Source organism: Mangifera indica, chromosome 11 (assembly GCF_011075055.1).
Source record: "Mangifera indica cultivar Alphonso chromosome 11, CATAS_Mindica_2.1, whole genome shotgun sequence".
Lineage (NCBI taxonomy): Eukaryota > Viridiplantae > Streptophyta > Magnoliopsida > Sapindales > Anacardiaceae > Mangifera > Mangifera indica.
This window is the reverse complement of record NC_058147.1, coordinates 1,441,043-1,458,834: the sequence shown is the minus strand read 5'-3', so window position 1 is coordinate 1,458,834 and position 17,792 is coordinate 1,441,043. Positions and strand designations below refer to the sequence as shown.

At 34.1% G+C, this 17,792-nt stretch overlaps 1 protein-coding gene and 3 pseudogenes across 1 annotated transcript; 1 reads left to right on the top strand and 3 right to left on the bottom strand.

Moving 5' to 3' along the window:
* Positions 1 to 627: 627 nt before the first annotated feature.
* Positions 628 to 2,491, bottom strand: LOC123230052 (annotated as a pseudogene).
* Positions 2,492 to 4,642: 2,151 nt separating this feature from the next.
* Positions 4,643 to 6,471, bottom strand: LOC123229988 (annotated as a pseudogene).
* Positions 6,472 to 12,488: 6,017 nt separating this feature from the next.
* LOC123228662 lies at positions 12,489 to 14,160 on the bottom strand (annotated as a pseudogene).
* Positions 14,161 to 14,945: 785 nt separating this feature from the next.
* LOC123228666 (cyclin-dependent kinase 11B-like) lies at positions 14,946 to 16,502 on the top strand. Its single transcript, XM_044654124.1, has 2 exons — positions 14,946 to 15,242; positions 15,841 to 16,502. Exons 1-2 carry the CDS (start codon positions 15,173 to 15,175, stop codon positions 16,050 to 16,052), a joined length of 282 nt encoding a protein of 93 aa, XP_044510059.1. The 5' UTR covers positions 14,946 to 15,172; the 3' UTR covers positions 16,053 to 16,502.
* The last annotated feature ends 1,290 nt before the right edge of the window (positions 16,503 to 17,792 follow it).

Here is a 17,792-nt window from a genome sequence, read left to right as displayed (position 1 = left end):
TTGTTGCACCCAAGTTCCGTTTAGAAAATGTAGCTCTTGCAATACTCCTTTACTCAAAAGGATCCTTTCCGTAAGGGTTGGATTCAATTTGATTTTTTCAAGTTTGGATTCAATGACTCAGGTTTGGGCTAAGAATTAGGTTTGATTTCATAGAAAGAGTTAAATTTGGACTAAGATGGATTAAAACCAAATTAAAGTAAATTATATTTTAGCTTCATTTAGTCTATTTAAGTCATGTTTGAATTAATTCTTTTAATTTCCAACTAGATTTTATTCAAATACAATCTGAATTAAATTTAACTCTATTTTGGATTATGACAAATAATTTATAGCTCCTATCTTCTATTTATGATAAAGATTTGATATATTTTTACCTTTTAAGATTTGATTTTGGTGATCATTTAAACTTGTTTCTTGATAAAATAAAATTATATATATTTAATTTTAAATCTATAATTAAATATTTAAATGATACGTTATTATATAATGTTATGATTTTAAATTAATTATTAAATAATATATAACCACATAATAATACGTCATCTCATTATTTAATTAGATATTTAAAATTGGATACTTATTATTATCTTTTGAGGAAGTATGATTATTGGCAGACATCGGACTATAAGTCTGTAAATACTTGGATAAATTATTGTACAACTTTATTATTAGTAACACTGCCCCGTTGACATCTATTACACAGTGTAGCAAACAAGAAAACTGCGATCAGAAACTTCGAACTCCGACAAGATTAATTCGTCAACATTGATCACAAATGACCCATCGATATGCAATCATTTATAGCACTTAACCATAAGGCGGAGAGGATTTTTCTTGTGCATGGTAATGCCTGGAAGAACATCAAAATCTAAGTTTTCTTTCTTCATTCCAGGCACCATTTCCCAGTCAAATTTGTATAGAAGATTAGAAAGTGCAAGGTCAACAGTTGCAATTCCCATATACAATCCTGGACAAATTTTTCGACCAGCGCCAAATGGTATCAGCTCAAAGTGTTGCCCTTTAAAGTCAATAGAACTCCCCATGAATCTCTCAGGATAAAATTCATCTGGGTTCTCCCAAGCTTCAGGGTCTCTTCCTATAGCCCATGTATTCACAAGAACGAGTGTTTTAGGCGGTATTTCATATCCCTCTATGACGCACTTCTCAGTTGTTTCTCTTGGGACCAAAAAAGGAACTGTTGGTTGCAGTCTCATCGTCTCTTTCACTACAGTTTTAAGATAAGGCAGATTCTGAAGATCATCCTCATCTACAAAACCTTTGTTTCCAACTTTGGACCTGATTTCTCCTTGAACTTTCTTCATTATTTCAGGATTTTTCATCAGGTAGGTCATCGCCCAAACCACCGTGGCTGCACTGGTGTCTGTGCCAGCAACAAATACATTCTGCAAAGAAGAAAAATTGATAAATCATATATATTTTATATGAAAACTAAACGAAGTTGAGAAATTTATGGAAAAGATAAGACCATGAGCACTGCTTTGATGTGATCAGAAGTGAGGTCAATTTTAAATCCACACTCTTTCCGAACTTGCAGTAGAACATCAATTATATCCTCTCTATCATTCTTTGGTTTGTTGGGATCTAAATGCCCCTCGATGAGCTCCTGGTAGAATTTATCAAATTCCCCGAAGTTGTTTTGGAGACGATTTACCATTCCTGTGAGTTTGTCAACCCAGCTGCCAATGAAGGGAAAATAATCGGAAAGAAAGAAGCTTACGAACAAGGCCTGAGTCTCATTAAGTAAAGCATGAAATCTGCTTCTTTCAGTGCCTTCATCCTCATACCTCTTGCCAAAACTGATTTTGCTAATAATGGTGCTCGTAAGAAACATCATTTGCTCACTTAAGTTGACAGGTTTTGAGACCACAGCTGATTTTGATATCTTTTCAATCATACGGGAAACTTCATCTTCTCTAACCGGACGAAAATCTGCCACTCGGTTTTGAAGAGATGAACCACGCATATTTTTCTCAACTCTCTATAATAATCATCATAGGGTGAAAAAACCAAATCTAGCCCATTGTAAGATAACTTTTGCTGACCAATTAAGGCAGGCCTACTGCAAAATACAAGGTCATAGGTCTTCATAACTTCTTTAGCCATTATTGCCGATGAAACTATCAGGGTTGGCGCGTAGCCAAGCCGCAAGGACATGAGGGGTCCATACTTTTGAGAGAGCTTCCACACATTTTCAGGCTTTGAACCATCAAATTGGTGTAAATTTCCGATCAAGGGAAACCCCCGAGGCCCAGGTGGTAAACGGACGCTCTTTGATGTTTTTTGTATTTGAAGAATAAACAAGACGAAGATAGGAAAAAACAGAACCATGATTAGCAGTTCCATTATGTTATGTGTTGCCTGCTAACATGCATACAACGAAGGCAAACCAGAGCCCCAATAAATAGATTTCAGGCCTTCTTAGAATAAGGGTGATATATTTTTTTCTGGGACCGCAGACATGGTGAACTGGAAAAATAAGGTCACTGAAATTTTTTAACCAAAATGAACGTATTTATATATTACACCACAATTTTTGTAACTTCAATATTTTTCTGATTTTATGGGTTAAAATATTTAAATTATCATTATTTTTAACTTTATAAAAATTTGCGTTTATAATTTTATGTGAAATATAATTTATTATTATTTAATATTATGATTTTATATTATTATATTGTTTAATATTATTATAATATACCTAAATTATTGATGATTAAAATTAAGAATAAATTGACTAAGATTCAAGTTTAGATAAAAAATAAATGAAAAACAAATTGTTATTGATGCAAATACTAAGGTTGTGTGTTCTCGTCAACCCGTTATTTGTGTTTTTTTTAATCTAAATTTATATCTTTGTCAACTTATACATAACTTTACCCATTAATACTCTAATTGCATTATAATTATATCAAATAATATAATAATATAAAATCATAATATTAAATAATATAATAATATAAAATCATAATATTAAAAAATAATAAATTATATTTTATATAAAATTATAAATATAAATTTTTAAAAGGGTAGAGATAAAATTAATTTAAATAATTTAATATGTAAAATAATAGAAATGTATAAATTAATTATTGGAAATCAACGTAAGCAGATGTGATATTTCATCTGATTGGAAAGCATGTAGGCAATGGAGAGGGATAGAGATGACAAAACTGAGAAAGTAAACCTAGAGATGAGTCACATGTTAAAATTTTATGTAGCCAACACAGATTGGCTTTGAACAGTTGTTCAACACCTAGCGGTGCCACCGTCAAGTTGCAAAGATAGCGACTTACCGATTGGAGAAGGGCATCATCATATAAGACCAAAGAGAGAAGAGGAAAATAATGAAAGGAAAAGAAAAAAAAAAAGGAAAAGGACTCGTGATAGTCGGTTGCCTATTATATAGTTTATTAAAAACATAATTTGTTTGCATTTTAATTTATAAAATATTTTTAAAAAAAATTATTATTATTATTACATCTTAAAAAATATTGTAAAAATCATTCAAAATTTTAAATATATTATTATCGTGTTATCATTAATTTAAAAATATTATATCAATAATATATATAATATTACATCATATAATATGTATAATTTTTTTTATATATTTTAAAATATATATTTTTTATTTATATAATATAATATATACCGGGCTTCTTAATATGCTAATGGGAAAGTCGAATTACATGTCATGATAGCTTTTAAAACTATATAGAATTATTAATATAGTAAGGATTTTTTAAAGAAATTAATTATATTATGTATGTTATATCAAATATAACAATCCCTTGTTATCATCTTACTCCATCGTTCCTAATATTTATATGTTTTATGATTATTAACAATTAAAATATCATTTTCAAGCAATGACCTCCTATAGTATATTTTTATTTTTTTACTAATTAATAATAGATTCATGTTTATAAATATGTAAGAGATCCATCTGATGATGGGTGTGATAGATACATGTATAATCTTAGTATGGATTTTATACTTTCATTAAAACAACCATTTGTCTTTACTCTCATCACTAGTTAGTAAATATGTCTATTTTTTATAATATTTTATTATTCGTATATTAAATATGTTCAAAATAATTTTTGAACTCAAAATACATTTAATGCACCAATCCACAAAAATATTAAACACGTTCAGAATTTTAGTTTTTTATTTTTGAATTGGGTGTTGTTCAGGTTGAATTTGGGTAGAAGTCATAGATACAACCATCCACACAAATATTAACCTTGAAAATCGTAGAATCGATTACAGTTGGCACTACAAACTTACTTTTTCTTTCTCAACCAAAAGTTTGGTCTCTTTTGTAGTTGTTGCAAACTAAGAAATGCTAAGATTAGGTGTTTCTAAACACATGATGAACAACTCTCTAATCATATTGGTATGGTCTCCCTAAAAGCAAGCGGTTTGAAACTGTAATGTATCTATAAAATTGAAAAATTTAGGGTTGAACTGGGCTGTATTCCCTAAAAGCAATAAAAACAAGATTGAAATTCTTTCAGCTCAAACATGCAAACAAAATTTATAGCTTCTACAAGTGCATGAATTTTCAATCAATTGGAGTCTATCCTTTATGGTTTCGCCTATTAAGATTACCAGTTTATGAATGAAAATGGGATATTTCTTATCAGTAGTTGAAACTTGAAACTGTTGCTGCAATTAATAGGCACATAGCCATTAGCATCTATAAGAAAAAACAATAAACAAGGGAAGCATTATTTTAAACTTCGATCTGCAGTGCAGTATCGATCACACACGGCTTCTCTACATTCGAAAAAGATAAAACACTTCATTGACATATATATGTGCTCAGTGTTTCCTGCACCCTTATTTATGTATGGTTCCTGGCCACCAGACGGAGAGGATTTTTCTTATGCATCGCAAGACCTGGTAGAACATCAAAATCTACGTCTTCTTTCTTCATCTCAGGCACCATTTCCCAGTCAAATTTGTACAGAAGATTAGAAAGTGCAAGGTCGACATTCGCAATTCCCATGTATAACCCTGGACAAATTCTTCGACCAGCACCAAATGGTATCAGCTCAAAGTGTTGCCCTTTAAAGTCAATAGAGCTGCCAATGAATCTCTCAGGATAAAACTCTTCTGGGTTCTCCCAAGCTTCAGGGTCTCTTCCTATAGCCCATGCATTCACAATAAGGAGTGTTCTAGCGGGTATTTCATATCCCTCTATGACGCACTTCTCAATTGTTTCTCTTGGGACCAAAAAAGGAACTGTTGGTTGCAGCCTTATCGTCTCTTTCACTACAGCTTTAAGATATGGCAGATTCTGAACATCATCTTCATCTACAAAACCTTTGTTTCCAACTTCAGACCTAATTTCTTCTTGAACTTTCTTCATTACTCTAGGATTCTTCATAAGCAAGGTCATCGCCCAAACCACAGTAGCTGCAGCCGTATCTGTCCCACCAACAAATACATCCTGCACCAAAGAAAAAAAAGAGAAATATTAATTGTATTTCGAAGCTAATTGCTTTATGAATGAAGAATATGATACCATGAGCACTGCTTTGATGTGATCAAAAGTGAGGTCAATTTTAAATCCACGCTCTTTCCGAACTTGCAGTAGAACATCGACTATATCCTCTTGACCATTTTCAGGTTTGTTGGGATCTAAATGCTCTTCGATGAGTTCTTGGTAAAATTTATCAAAAGCCTTGAAGTTGTCGTCGAGGCGACGCCTCATTCCTGTGAGCTTGTCAAGCCAGCCCATGAAAGGAAAATAATGTGAAAAAAAGAAGCTTACAAACAAGGCCTGAGTTTCATTAACTAGAGCCTGGAATCTACTTCTTTCAATTCCTTGTTCCTCGTACCTCTTTCCAAATCCAACCCTGCAAATAATGGTGCTGGTAAGAGAGAACATAAGCTCACTCAAGTTGATTGGCTTAGAAGCTGCAATAGATTTAGATATCTTTTTCATCAGACGAGCAACTTCATCTTCTCTAATGGGTCGAAATTGTTGCACTCTGTTTGAGTTGAAGAGATGAACAACGCAAATCTTCCTTATCTCTCTCCAGTATTCATCGTACGGTGAAAACGCCAAGTCTAAGCCATTGTAAGACAATGTCTGTTGGCCAAGCAAGGCAAGGCAGGTCTACTACAACACGCCAAATCATGTGTCTTCATGACCTCTTTAGCCTTTTTTGCTGATGAAACTAAGATGGTTGGGACTGAACCAAGACGCAAGGACATCAGGGGGCCATAGTTTTTAGATAGTTTCCACACTTTTTTAGGGTTTGAACCATCAAACTGGTGCAAATTTCCAATCAAGGGAAGCCCCCGTGGACCAGGTGGCAGACGATTACTTTCGGGTGTTTTATGTTTTTGGAGAAGAAAGAAGAAGAAAATTGGAAGAAACAGAAGGATAATTAGCAATGCCATTGTGTTTGAGTCTTACTAGAAATGCAAAACCAGAACCTCAATATAAAGACATCAAAGTTACTGTATCAACCCTTAATAAATTATTTCAATATGTTTTTAATCAAAATATTACACACACACATATATATATATATATATATGCATCCTTCATTTTGAAATTTTTATTTCTATCCCATAACTTTATATTTTTTAGGATTAAAAACTATCCTCCCCCCGCCTCCCAACGCCTCAAAATTTAGGGCTGTAAAACTCTTATCTTTTTGCCATAAATAATCACCCTCTTAGAGTTTTAAAAAACCTCAGTTTATCCTCTGATCAATTTCAGTTTTCAAATCTTCATCTCTGGCGACCAACATCCATCACCAACCATTGATTCTCTCCCTCATGCCTTCTCAGTCGACTAGTCTTTTTTTTTCAACTATCTTTGTTGAAGACAAAGACAAGTGAACAGGGAAGGGAAAGTATTCGTAGGACAGGTGGGAGAGATCAACGACTGGCAGCAATGAATTGTCATTAGAGAAAAGGAGAAAGGAAGACTGAGATGCAACTAAAATTTTGAAAAATTTTCGGTGGGAAAGGAGGGGGGGGGGGGGGGGGGGACCTTATTTGAAAAGAAGATAGAGTTTTATAACTTTAGATTTTGGGGAACAAAAATCAGCTTTTAAACTTGAAAAATATAACTTTAGGTGATAAAAATAAAAATTTAAAAACTTAAAGATAATGCCAAAATATGTTTCTAAATAACGATTTTATCTCTGACAATAATAACAAAGTTTAAAAAATGAGTGAGTATTTGAATTTTTAATAGTTAGTGGGTGAAAAATTGGATTTGCATCAAACCTTGGGTGGAAAATAGTCATTTGGCCTTTAATTAAATATATTTATTAAACATATGTTGATTTGATTCTGTTGCTGATTTGATTTTGTTATATTAGAAAGGTTATATTGTTGATTTGATTCTGTTATATTAAGAAGGATATCAGAGCATATTAGAAGATAATATGTTTAAGATTTGATTTAATTTATAGGGATTTGATTTGATTTAGTTAAGGATTTGATTGATTCATTTCCTATTATATCTTTTCTGTAAACTATATATATTGTACTGTTTTGTATTCTAAAATAATAAGAAAACAATATTATCAATTTCATATGGTATCACAGCCTAGCATTTAAAATTTTTCCGGTGTTCTCAACTTAGTTTCCGACGAATTCAAGTCTTTTCTCCACTGTTTCTTCGATCACTGTACTTCTGTTATTTTTTCGGTGATCGTGCCTATACCAGTGTGATTAGGATTCTCTTGTCGACACATCCGTCAAAGTAACATCATCGTTCGACGTTCCACGTGCCTACACGTGCCACTAAATCTCTTGGTATCTTCCGACATCGATCTCTTGTTCTGGCGATAGTGTACCGACACTGCCTCTTCCGTTGAACTCAGACAACGCCGAGGAGTCCATCTATGGTGAGTTTGCAGTCATCCGATGCTAGAATCTTCTGTACACGCCAACCATTTTTCCGCTTGAAACATAATCTCCGATCTACTGTTTCGACGCACGTGGAACTACATCGCCACCATTAATCGACTCAGTAGACGCCAGTGGTCAGTTCTGTTGAAGACCCATCTCCACTGGTTGCTCCACGCGTTGTCGATGATGTCACCGAATAGTTCACGTATTCCGAAAGCTTTGTTGCATGATTCAACAGTCTTCTAATCAATTTGTGGGTCTCGGTTTCTCCAGATCTTTACTTTTCTTGGTTCCAAAAAAGCTTTTTGTATTCTCTGATTTGTGATTCACCATGTCCATTGAAAGCTCCAAACCAGGTGAGCGTAATGGCCGTGAAAATTGACCAAAGTGCAATCATTGTCGCAAATGGGGTCACATCAGAGACAAGTGTCATAAGCTCCATGGTCGTCCTCTTCAAACTACAAATATTGTTCAGACGTATGATTCTCCTATTGACTCATCTAGAGTGCAATCTCCACCATCTTTGATACTCACAGGTGCTGATCTTGAAGATTATCTCCGATATCAGAACACGAAACAATCTTTATCTTTTATTGCTTCGATTGCTCATCCGGGTAATTCAGCTGTATGCCTTACTCACTCTTCTTCTTTCGAGTCATGGATCCTTGATTCCAGTGCCTCTGATCACATCTCTAGTAACTCTCGTCTACTTTCTCACTTTACTGAGACTACTTTCTTTCCCACTGTAATATTAGCTAATGGATCTATCATTACTGTCAAAGTAGTAGGTTGTGTTTATCCTCTTCCACTCTTGCCTTTGGAGTCTGTCTTTTACCTCTTTGACTGTCCATTTAATTTTATTTCTATTAGCAAACTTACTCATTCCCTAAATTATACAATTACATTTACTAATAACTATGTTCTTATACAGGACCGTAGTACAGGTCGGATGATTGGCACACGACATAAGTCACAGGGCCTCTACCGACTAGATCCACCTAATTCTATAGCATGTGCCATCACTGAGTCTCCAAAGCTTCTTTACAATCGTTTGGGTCACCCTAGTTTATCAAAACTATAACAGATGGTCTCTGGTTTATCACATTTATCATCTTTTAATTGCGAGTCTTGTCAACTTGGAAAACATACTCATATATCCTTTCTAAGACGTGTCAATAATCGGGCTACATCACCTTTTGAATTAGTCCATTCTGATGTATAAGGTCCTAGTAGAGTCATGTCTACTTTAGGTTTTTAATATTTTGTTACATTTATTGATGATTATTCGTATGACACTTGGTTATTTTTAATGAAAAATAGATCTGAATTATTTTCTATTTTTCAATCCTTTTGTGTTAAAGTTGAAACACAATTCTCTACTACTATTAGTACACTTCGTAGTGATAATGCCAGTGAATATTTTTCTGCTCCCTTTATTAAATTTCTAGCATCTAAAGGCATTCTACATCAATCCTCTTGTGCTCATACTCCTCAACAAAATGAAATTGTCAAACGTAAAAATAGGCATCTTATTGAAACTGCCCGTACTTTACTCATACATAGTCATGCACCTTTTCGTTTTTGGGCTAATGTTGTTCTTACTGCTTGTTTCTTGATTAATAGAATGTCTTCTTCAGTCTTGCAAGATCAGGTACCTCACTCTATTTTGTATCATGATCAGTCATTGTTTCCTCTTCAATCTCGTGTCTTTAGGTGTACATGCTTTGTTTACGACTTATCTCCTGATTGAGATAAATTGTCTGCTCATTCTATTAAATGCGTTTTTCTTAGATACTCGTGTCTTCAGAAAGGTTATCGATGTTATTCTCCTATTACACGTCGCTACTACCTTTTTGCAGAAATTATATTTTTTGAGTCTTCTCTTTATTTTTCGTCTTCTTCTCAACTAGACAAGTCTCCTATTACAGAAGTTCTTCTTGTGTCTAATATTGTTCCCCTAATACATTCACAGTCTTCAACTAACCAATCTCCAACTAGTACAGATCTTACACACACTAGTTATTCTATAGGTGATGGTCTTGTTTCTCCTTCAGGTGAGACAGTCTCTCAAGACCCGATGCACTCGCTTCCTGCTCCAGAATCTTCTGTATCTGTGGTCTTACCTCCTGATGATCAATTTCCTATCACTATTCGCAAAGGTATGCGTTCAACTCGTAATCTTCATCCCATCTATAATTTTCTAAGTTAGCATCGTTTATCTTCACCATACTATACCTTTGTGTCCACTTTATCCTCTGTATTTACCCTTGTTACTATTCATGAGGCATTATCTGATCCCGAATGGCGACAAGCAATGATGGATGGGATGTCTACTCTACATGCTAATAATACTTGGGACCTCGTTCCTTTGCCTCCTGGTCACTCAACAGTTGGATGTAGGTGGATCTATACAGTGAAAGTTGGTCCTGATGGTCAGGTTGATAGATTGAAAGCACAGTTGGTTGCTAAAGGATATACTCAGATATACGATCTTGATTATTATGAGACTTTCTCTCTGGTTGCTAAAATGTCTTTTGTTCGCCTATTTTTCTCAATGGTTGCCATTGGCCATTGGCCTTTGCATAAGTTAGATATCAAGAATGTCTTTCTTCATGGTGAACTGCAAGAAGAAATTTATATAGAGCAACCTCCTGGTTTTGTAGCTCAAGGGGAGTCTAGATTCGTTTGTAAACTTCGTCGTTCTCTGTATGATTTAAAACAATCTCCTCGTGCTTGGTTTGATCGGTTTAGTACTGTTATTCAAGAATTTGGCATGATACGAAGTGAATCTGATCATTCAGTATTCTATAGACATACTCTATATAGATAATGTATCTATCTAGTGGTTTATGTAGATGATATTGTTATTACAGAAAGTGACCAGGAGGGTATTGAGCAATTAAAGAGGCATTTGTTTAGTCATTTTCAAACCAAAGATTTGGGCCCACTCAGATACTTTCTTGGTATAGAAGTCGCCCAGTCTAAAACTGGAATTGTCATCTCTCAGAGGAAGTATGCATTGAATATTCTGAAGGAAACAGGAATGTTAGATTGCAAACCTATAGACTTTCTTATGAACCCTAATACTAAGCTTTTACCTGGACAAGGGGAGCCATTTGCAAATCCTGGGAGACATCGAAGACTCATTGGAAAACTTAATTATCTCATCATCACACGACCAGATATTTCTTTTGTTGTCAACGTGGTAAGTCAATTCCTTCAGTCTCCATGTGATAGTCATTGGGATACAGTTATTTGGATCTTGAGATACATTAAGAGAACACTTGGAAAAGGATTGTTATACGAGGATAAAGGGCATACTCAGATCGTTGGGTATTCAGATGCTGACTGGGCAGGTTCTCCATCTGACAGACGTTCTACTTCTAGGTATTATGTATTAGTTGGAGGAAATCTAGTATCATGGAAAAGTAAAAAGCAAGATATTGTTGCCAAATCTAGCGCAGAAGCAGAATATCGTGCTATAACCTTAGTCACTTGTGAGCTTATCTGGTTAAAGCAGGTGATTCAAGAATTAAAGTTTACGGAAATATCACAAATGTTATTATTTTGTGATAATCAGACTGCTCTTCACATTTCCTCGAATCCTGTATTTCACGAAAGAACAAAACATATAGAAATCGATTGTCATTTTGTGAGAGAAAAGATTCTGTTCGGTTGTATTTCTACAAGTCATGTAAGTTTTTGTACATTATGACGCAGACTCTAGTATAAACTGCATAACAACTTTATATTATACTATGGAGTCTAAGTAGAGAGTAGTATATTTTCATGGACTTAAAGAAGAACAGAGCAATGGTGCTATAGAACATCTTGCTTGTTTTCACCCTTTCACATTGTATGCCTTCTTGTTTGAAGACCAATTTATCAAGGAAAATGATAGTAGTTGAACTAGATACTGCCAATATATATGGGGTTGAATTTTATCTGAGTTTACAAGCTGAGTTTAAATTGAATCTAAATTCAAATATTTTTTAATTGAGTTTAAATAATAGTTTTTCATTTTTGAATTGGGTGTTGTTCTGATTGGATCACACAACTATCTACAAAAATATTAACCTTTGAGATCGTAGAATTGATTACACTTGCTATTACAAACTTATTTTTTCTTTCGTAATCAAAAGTTTGGTCTCTTTTGTAGTTGTTACAGACTAAGAGATGCTAGAACTAGGTGTTTTTGAACACATGATGTTAAACTCTGCTATCATATTGGTACGGTCTCCCTAAAAGCAAGCGGTTTGAAACTGTAATATATCTATAAAAATGAAAAATTTAGGCTTGAACTGGGGTGTATTCCCTAAAAGCAATAAAAGAAAGACTGAAATTCTTTCAAAGCAAACGCACGAACAAAATTTATAGCTTCTACAAGTGCATCAATTTTCAATCAATTGGAGCGTATCCTTTATGGTTTTGCCTATAAAGATTACCCGTTTATAAATAAAAATGGGATATTTCTGATCAATAGTTCACACTTGAGACTGTTGCTACAACAGACACATAGCCATCAACATCCATAAGAAAGAATGATAAACAAAGGAAGTATCATTGTGAACTTCGATCTGCAGTGCAGTATCGATCGCACAGGGGGCTCCCTACGTTCGAAAAAGTTAAAACACTTCATTGACATATCAATATGCTCAATGTTTCTGACTCTCCTATTTACGGGGCCTAGCCATCAGAAGGAGAGGATTTTTCTTGTGCATGGTAATACCTGGTAGAACATCAAAATCCAAGTCTTCTTTCTTCATCCCAGACACCATTTCCCAATCAAATTTATACAGAAGATTGGAAAGTGTAAGGTCAACAGTCGCAATTCCCATATACAACCCTGGACAAATTCTTCGACCAGCACCAAATGGTATCAGCCCAAAATGTTGCCCTTTAAAGTCAATAGAACTCCCTATGAATCTCTCGGGATAAAATTCTTCTGGGTTCTCCCAAGCTTCAGGGTCCCTTCCTATCGCCCATGTATTCACAAGAACAAGTGTTTTAGGCGGTACTTCATATACCTCAATGACGCACTTCTCAATTGTTTCTCTTGGGACCAAAAAAGGAACTGTTGGTTGCAGTCTCATCGTCTCTTTCACTACAGTTTTGAGATATGACAGATTCTGAACATCATCTTCATCTACAAAACCTTTGTTTCCAACTTCAGACCTGATTTCTTCTTGAACTTTCTTCATTACTCTAGGATTCTTCATAAGCAAGGTCATCGCCCACACCACTGTAGCTGCACTCGTATCTGTCCCAGCAACAAATACATCCTGCAGCAAAGAAAAACCAAAATAATAAGACATATTAAAATTTATAGTATGTATGAAATAAAGTTCAGAAAAATTGCTTTATGATACCGTGAGCACTGCTTTGATGTGATCAGAAGTGAGGTCAATTTTAAATCCACGCTCTTCCCGAACTTGCAGTAGAACATCAATTTTATCCTCTTGATCATTTTCAGGTTTGTTGGGATCTAAATGCTCTTCAATGAGTTCTTGGTAAAATTTGTCAAAAGCCTTGAAGTTGTTATCAAGGCGACGCCTCATTCCTGTGAGCTTGTCAAGCCAGCCCATGAAAGGAAAATAATCTGAAAAAAAGAAGCTTATAAACAAGGCCTGAGTTTCATTAAGAAGAGTCTGGAATCTACTTCTCTCAATTCCTTCTTCCTCGTACCTCTTTTCAAATCCAACCCTGCAAATAATTGTGCTCGTCAGAGAGAACATAAGCTCACTCAAGCTGATTGTCTTAGAAGCAGCAGTAGCTTTCGATATCTTTTTCGTCATACGAGCAACTTCATCTTCTCTAATGGGTCGAAATTGTTGAACTCTGTTAGAGTTCAAGAGATGAACAACGCAAATTTTCCTGATTTCTCTCCTGTAATCATCGTAAGGTCAAAACGCCAAGTCTAAGCCATTGTAAGACAAAGTTTGTTGGCCAAGCAAGGCAGGCCTACTGCAACATGCCAGATCCTGCGTCTTCATGACCTCTTTAGCCATTTTTGGTGATGAAACTAAAATGGCTGGAACTGAACCAAGACGCAGGGACATGAGAGGGCCATAGTTTTTAGAAAGTTTCCACATCTTCTTAGGGTTTGAACCATCAAACTGGTGCAGATTGCCAATTAAGGGAAGCCCCCGAGGACCAGGTGGCAGACGATTACTTTTGAGTGGTTTTTGTTTTTGGAGAAGAAAGAAGAAGAAAACTGGAAGAAACAGAAGGATAATTAGCAATGCCATTGTGTTGAATCTTACAAGAAATTCAAAAGCAGAACCTCACTAAATAGACTTCAAAGTTGATAAATAATTAGAATTTCAAACGATCCTACGTAATTATGTACATATTTATATATATTATTATATTAATACATATAAATAAATAAATATTTATTTATTTATTTTAAATAAATAAACATAGTTTTATTATTAGATTTTTATTTTATTTTATCCAATTTATCATGATAAATGTAAAAGATGACAATATATGGAGGTATCTTAACTATGATTTTTTTCTAAAATTTTTTCACAAAACTCTATTTTTAATTGAAGAAATTTACTGAATTTTTAAGTTTAAAAAAGGAGACAAAATTGCTCCTATTCATATTAAATAGTATAAACTTTTGCTATATTATATAACGATGCAAATTAATCATTTTTTTAGAATAAAACAAAACAAATTTTTTTATTATATTTATTCAAAATCTTCAATAATAAATACTTTAAATTTGTTTTATTTTATAAGAAAATATGATTATTTGATTCATTCAATAAAAGAATCCAAAAATGTGAAAAACATTTTTTTCTTTGTTTGGGAAATTTTTGTGTCCTTTAATTATATGTTTATCTTATCTCTCATACTTTTATTTGCAGGACAATAAGGAAAGTGTCACCTCCTTTGATTAATTTTAGAATTGATCTTGACTCGATGGATAACATTTAGATGAGTTTAAATTGCTTTCTTTGTGCTTGATGGTGAAGTCTCTGGTTTAAAGTGCATAACAGCTTGATATTGTTCTATGCAATCTAAGTAGAGAGTAGTGTATTTTTCCTCCACTTAAAGAAGAACAGAGCAATGGTGCTATATAAAACACTTAAGTGAATTTTATGTTTTAAAGAGTTATTTGTTGAGAGTGAAAGGGCCTCATAGGTGTATGTATAACTCAACCGTTTTTGGATATTAAATTTCCAGGTTTGGGATTTTGCTGGACTAATTTTAGCCGCTACTTTTAGTTAATTTTGATACCAATGTGCTGGGGATGTCTATTTTATTTTGTATTTTGTGTTTTTTGCAGCTTGATATACATGATGGCAAAGCATCCGGTGAAGGTACGCTTGATGTTAATGTTAGAATCATGTATATGGTCTCTATCTAAGCATATAGAAACTAAAATTAAATTGCGGAATATTAAACACTAACCTCCAGCCATTGTTTGACGATTTGATACAGAATAATCCTCTAGAAATTGTTGTAAACTTTCGTCTTCCAGGTGATCTCTTTTTCTCATAGAATGGTGTATGTTTTCAAGTGTAGAAAAAACTCACCCAGGGACCCAATTTATAGCCTGAAGAAGCATTCTACTATCAAGAATGCTATGCAACTTGTGGAGTTATGGCATGAGAGTTACAGAGCATTACACCATGAAGAAGTAACTGCATGAAGCAGTTACCATTATCCATGAAGAAGTAACTGCTGCAGTTACTATTATCCATGAAGAAGTAACTGCTACAGTTACCATTAAGCCATGGAAGTAACTGCATGAAGCCATGAAGAAAAAACTAACAGTTAAGAGTTTCTTGTTTCTTAGTCGTTTGCCTGTCTTCTTCTAGAAAGCAGTGATGTGGAGTTATGGACAACGCATATTATTGGTTAAGGTGGGGCACCTGGGTCGGTTGTATTACTAATCAAGAATTGCTCTTCCTGCAGTGAACGAGGAACCGGAGAATAAAACTCCAGTTCCCACGAGAAAGAGTGCTGCGAAAGTTTCTGATAAATCGAAGAAGAGGAAAAAACCAAAAAGTTCCTCAGAGTCGGAAGAGGAAGAGGAAGAGGAAGAGGAAGAAGAAGAGGAGGAAGAGAGCAGTGATGAGGAGAGTGATAAAAGTGAAGAGGCTAATGGAGTGAGTGATGGACCATAGGAAACGGTCAGGTGGGAAGAGCTCTCGCAGAGGTCGAGGCAAGGGGGCTAATAGCACATCAAAAGACGGAAAAGGTGCAGGGCGTGCCCGGGTCGCCCTCCTTCGGCAAATAAAAGCTCCCAACCTAACCAAAGAAAAACTGGAAAGAGGGGACGCCCTCGCAAGTCAAAACTTGCATGCTCCCTCTCCAAATCAGAAATTTTATTATCTCTATGTAGAGATGAAAGTGTACCTTCATTTACGTAGGCCGGTATATTTGCATTAATTTTTATCTTCTTTTTTTTCAAAATTTGTTTTCAAAAATCTTTCTCACCTTATTATTATGCTTGGTTGTTAAAACAACCTTACTGGACTAATTCTTATAATTTGTGGTCAGGAAGATGAGAATTGTTCGAGTGCTGATTGTACCAAAATTCTTGTTTCAAGGAAAATTTCTTGTTCATATATTCATCCTGATTGAATTCACCCTTTTACATTATATGCCCTGTTGTTTGACGACCAATTAATTTATTAAGGAAAATTATAGGAATTGAACCAGATGCTACAATAGATTCATGGGGTCGAAGTTGTTCCAAGTTTATAAGTTAAGTTTAAGTTTGATTTGGATTGATATAATTGGCCCAAAGATTTATGCCCATCCAAAGTATTAATTTAAAAAAATTTAAATACCACCCCATCAACTCTTATTGTTAAAAAAGTCTATTGATAATAAATGTAAAAATATTATTTAATTAATAATATTAAACAAATTATCCTTTTAAATTAATTAAATTTTAAAAATTGATATTTTTTTTTTAAATTTAGTTTTAAAAACTTATATTTTTTCTCAGTTAAAATTTTATTTTTTTCCTATACTTTTTAGGACATTTCTTTGTTTTTGATCACCTACTCTGAGACCAAGCCACTTGCAATCCCCCTCAAACATCTATTCTGCGTAACAATCTTGGCTTTTCAAATCTCTCTAGTTTGATATTTCAGATTTGCCACTACACCAACACAAAGATCACAATTTCATCAATAGAAACGACAATGGCCCCCCACTCATCGGCGAAATAATCAACTATCAATTGGGGTTCCACTTTTCTGGTTTCATTGCCTTTAACTACAATTGAAAATCAATGAAGAATTGGGCGTTGTCGCCGTCTCCATCCGCAACTTTGCTAGGGATTCACAATGATCATGTGGAATTGATGGCAGCTTCAAGAGTGGACTCTTCATGCTCTTGAGTAACAAAGAGGCTAATGAAAAAGAAAATTTTCGAGCATACAGGATGCTGGGCCGACTTTCCGTTATCCTTAGATAATGGTAAAATTTCTCTTTTTAAGCTGCCAGAGACGAAGAAATGTCACACAAAAATATAAAGAAGAAAATAAAACTCTAACAGAGGGAAAAATATAAGTTATCAAAATTATTAATTTTTAAAATTAAATTAAGAAAATAAGATAAAATTTTATTTTATTTTTTAATATTATTATTTAAATGATAATTATATTTTTATCATTAATAAATTTTTTTAATCGAAATAATTGACCAATAAATATTTAAATTTTTTAAAATTAATAGATGACATTTTGTTATCCACAAAACCTTGGGGTGGGAAAAAGTGTTTCCGCCTTCTTTTTCAACTTAACCAAAAGTTGGTCTCTTTTCATCTTTTGTAGTTCCGGATTTAGAAGTGCTAAAATCAGGTGTCTTTGAACCCATCATGTACAAATCTCCTATCATATTAGCCCGGTCTCC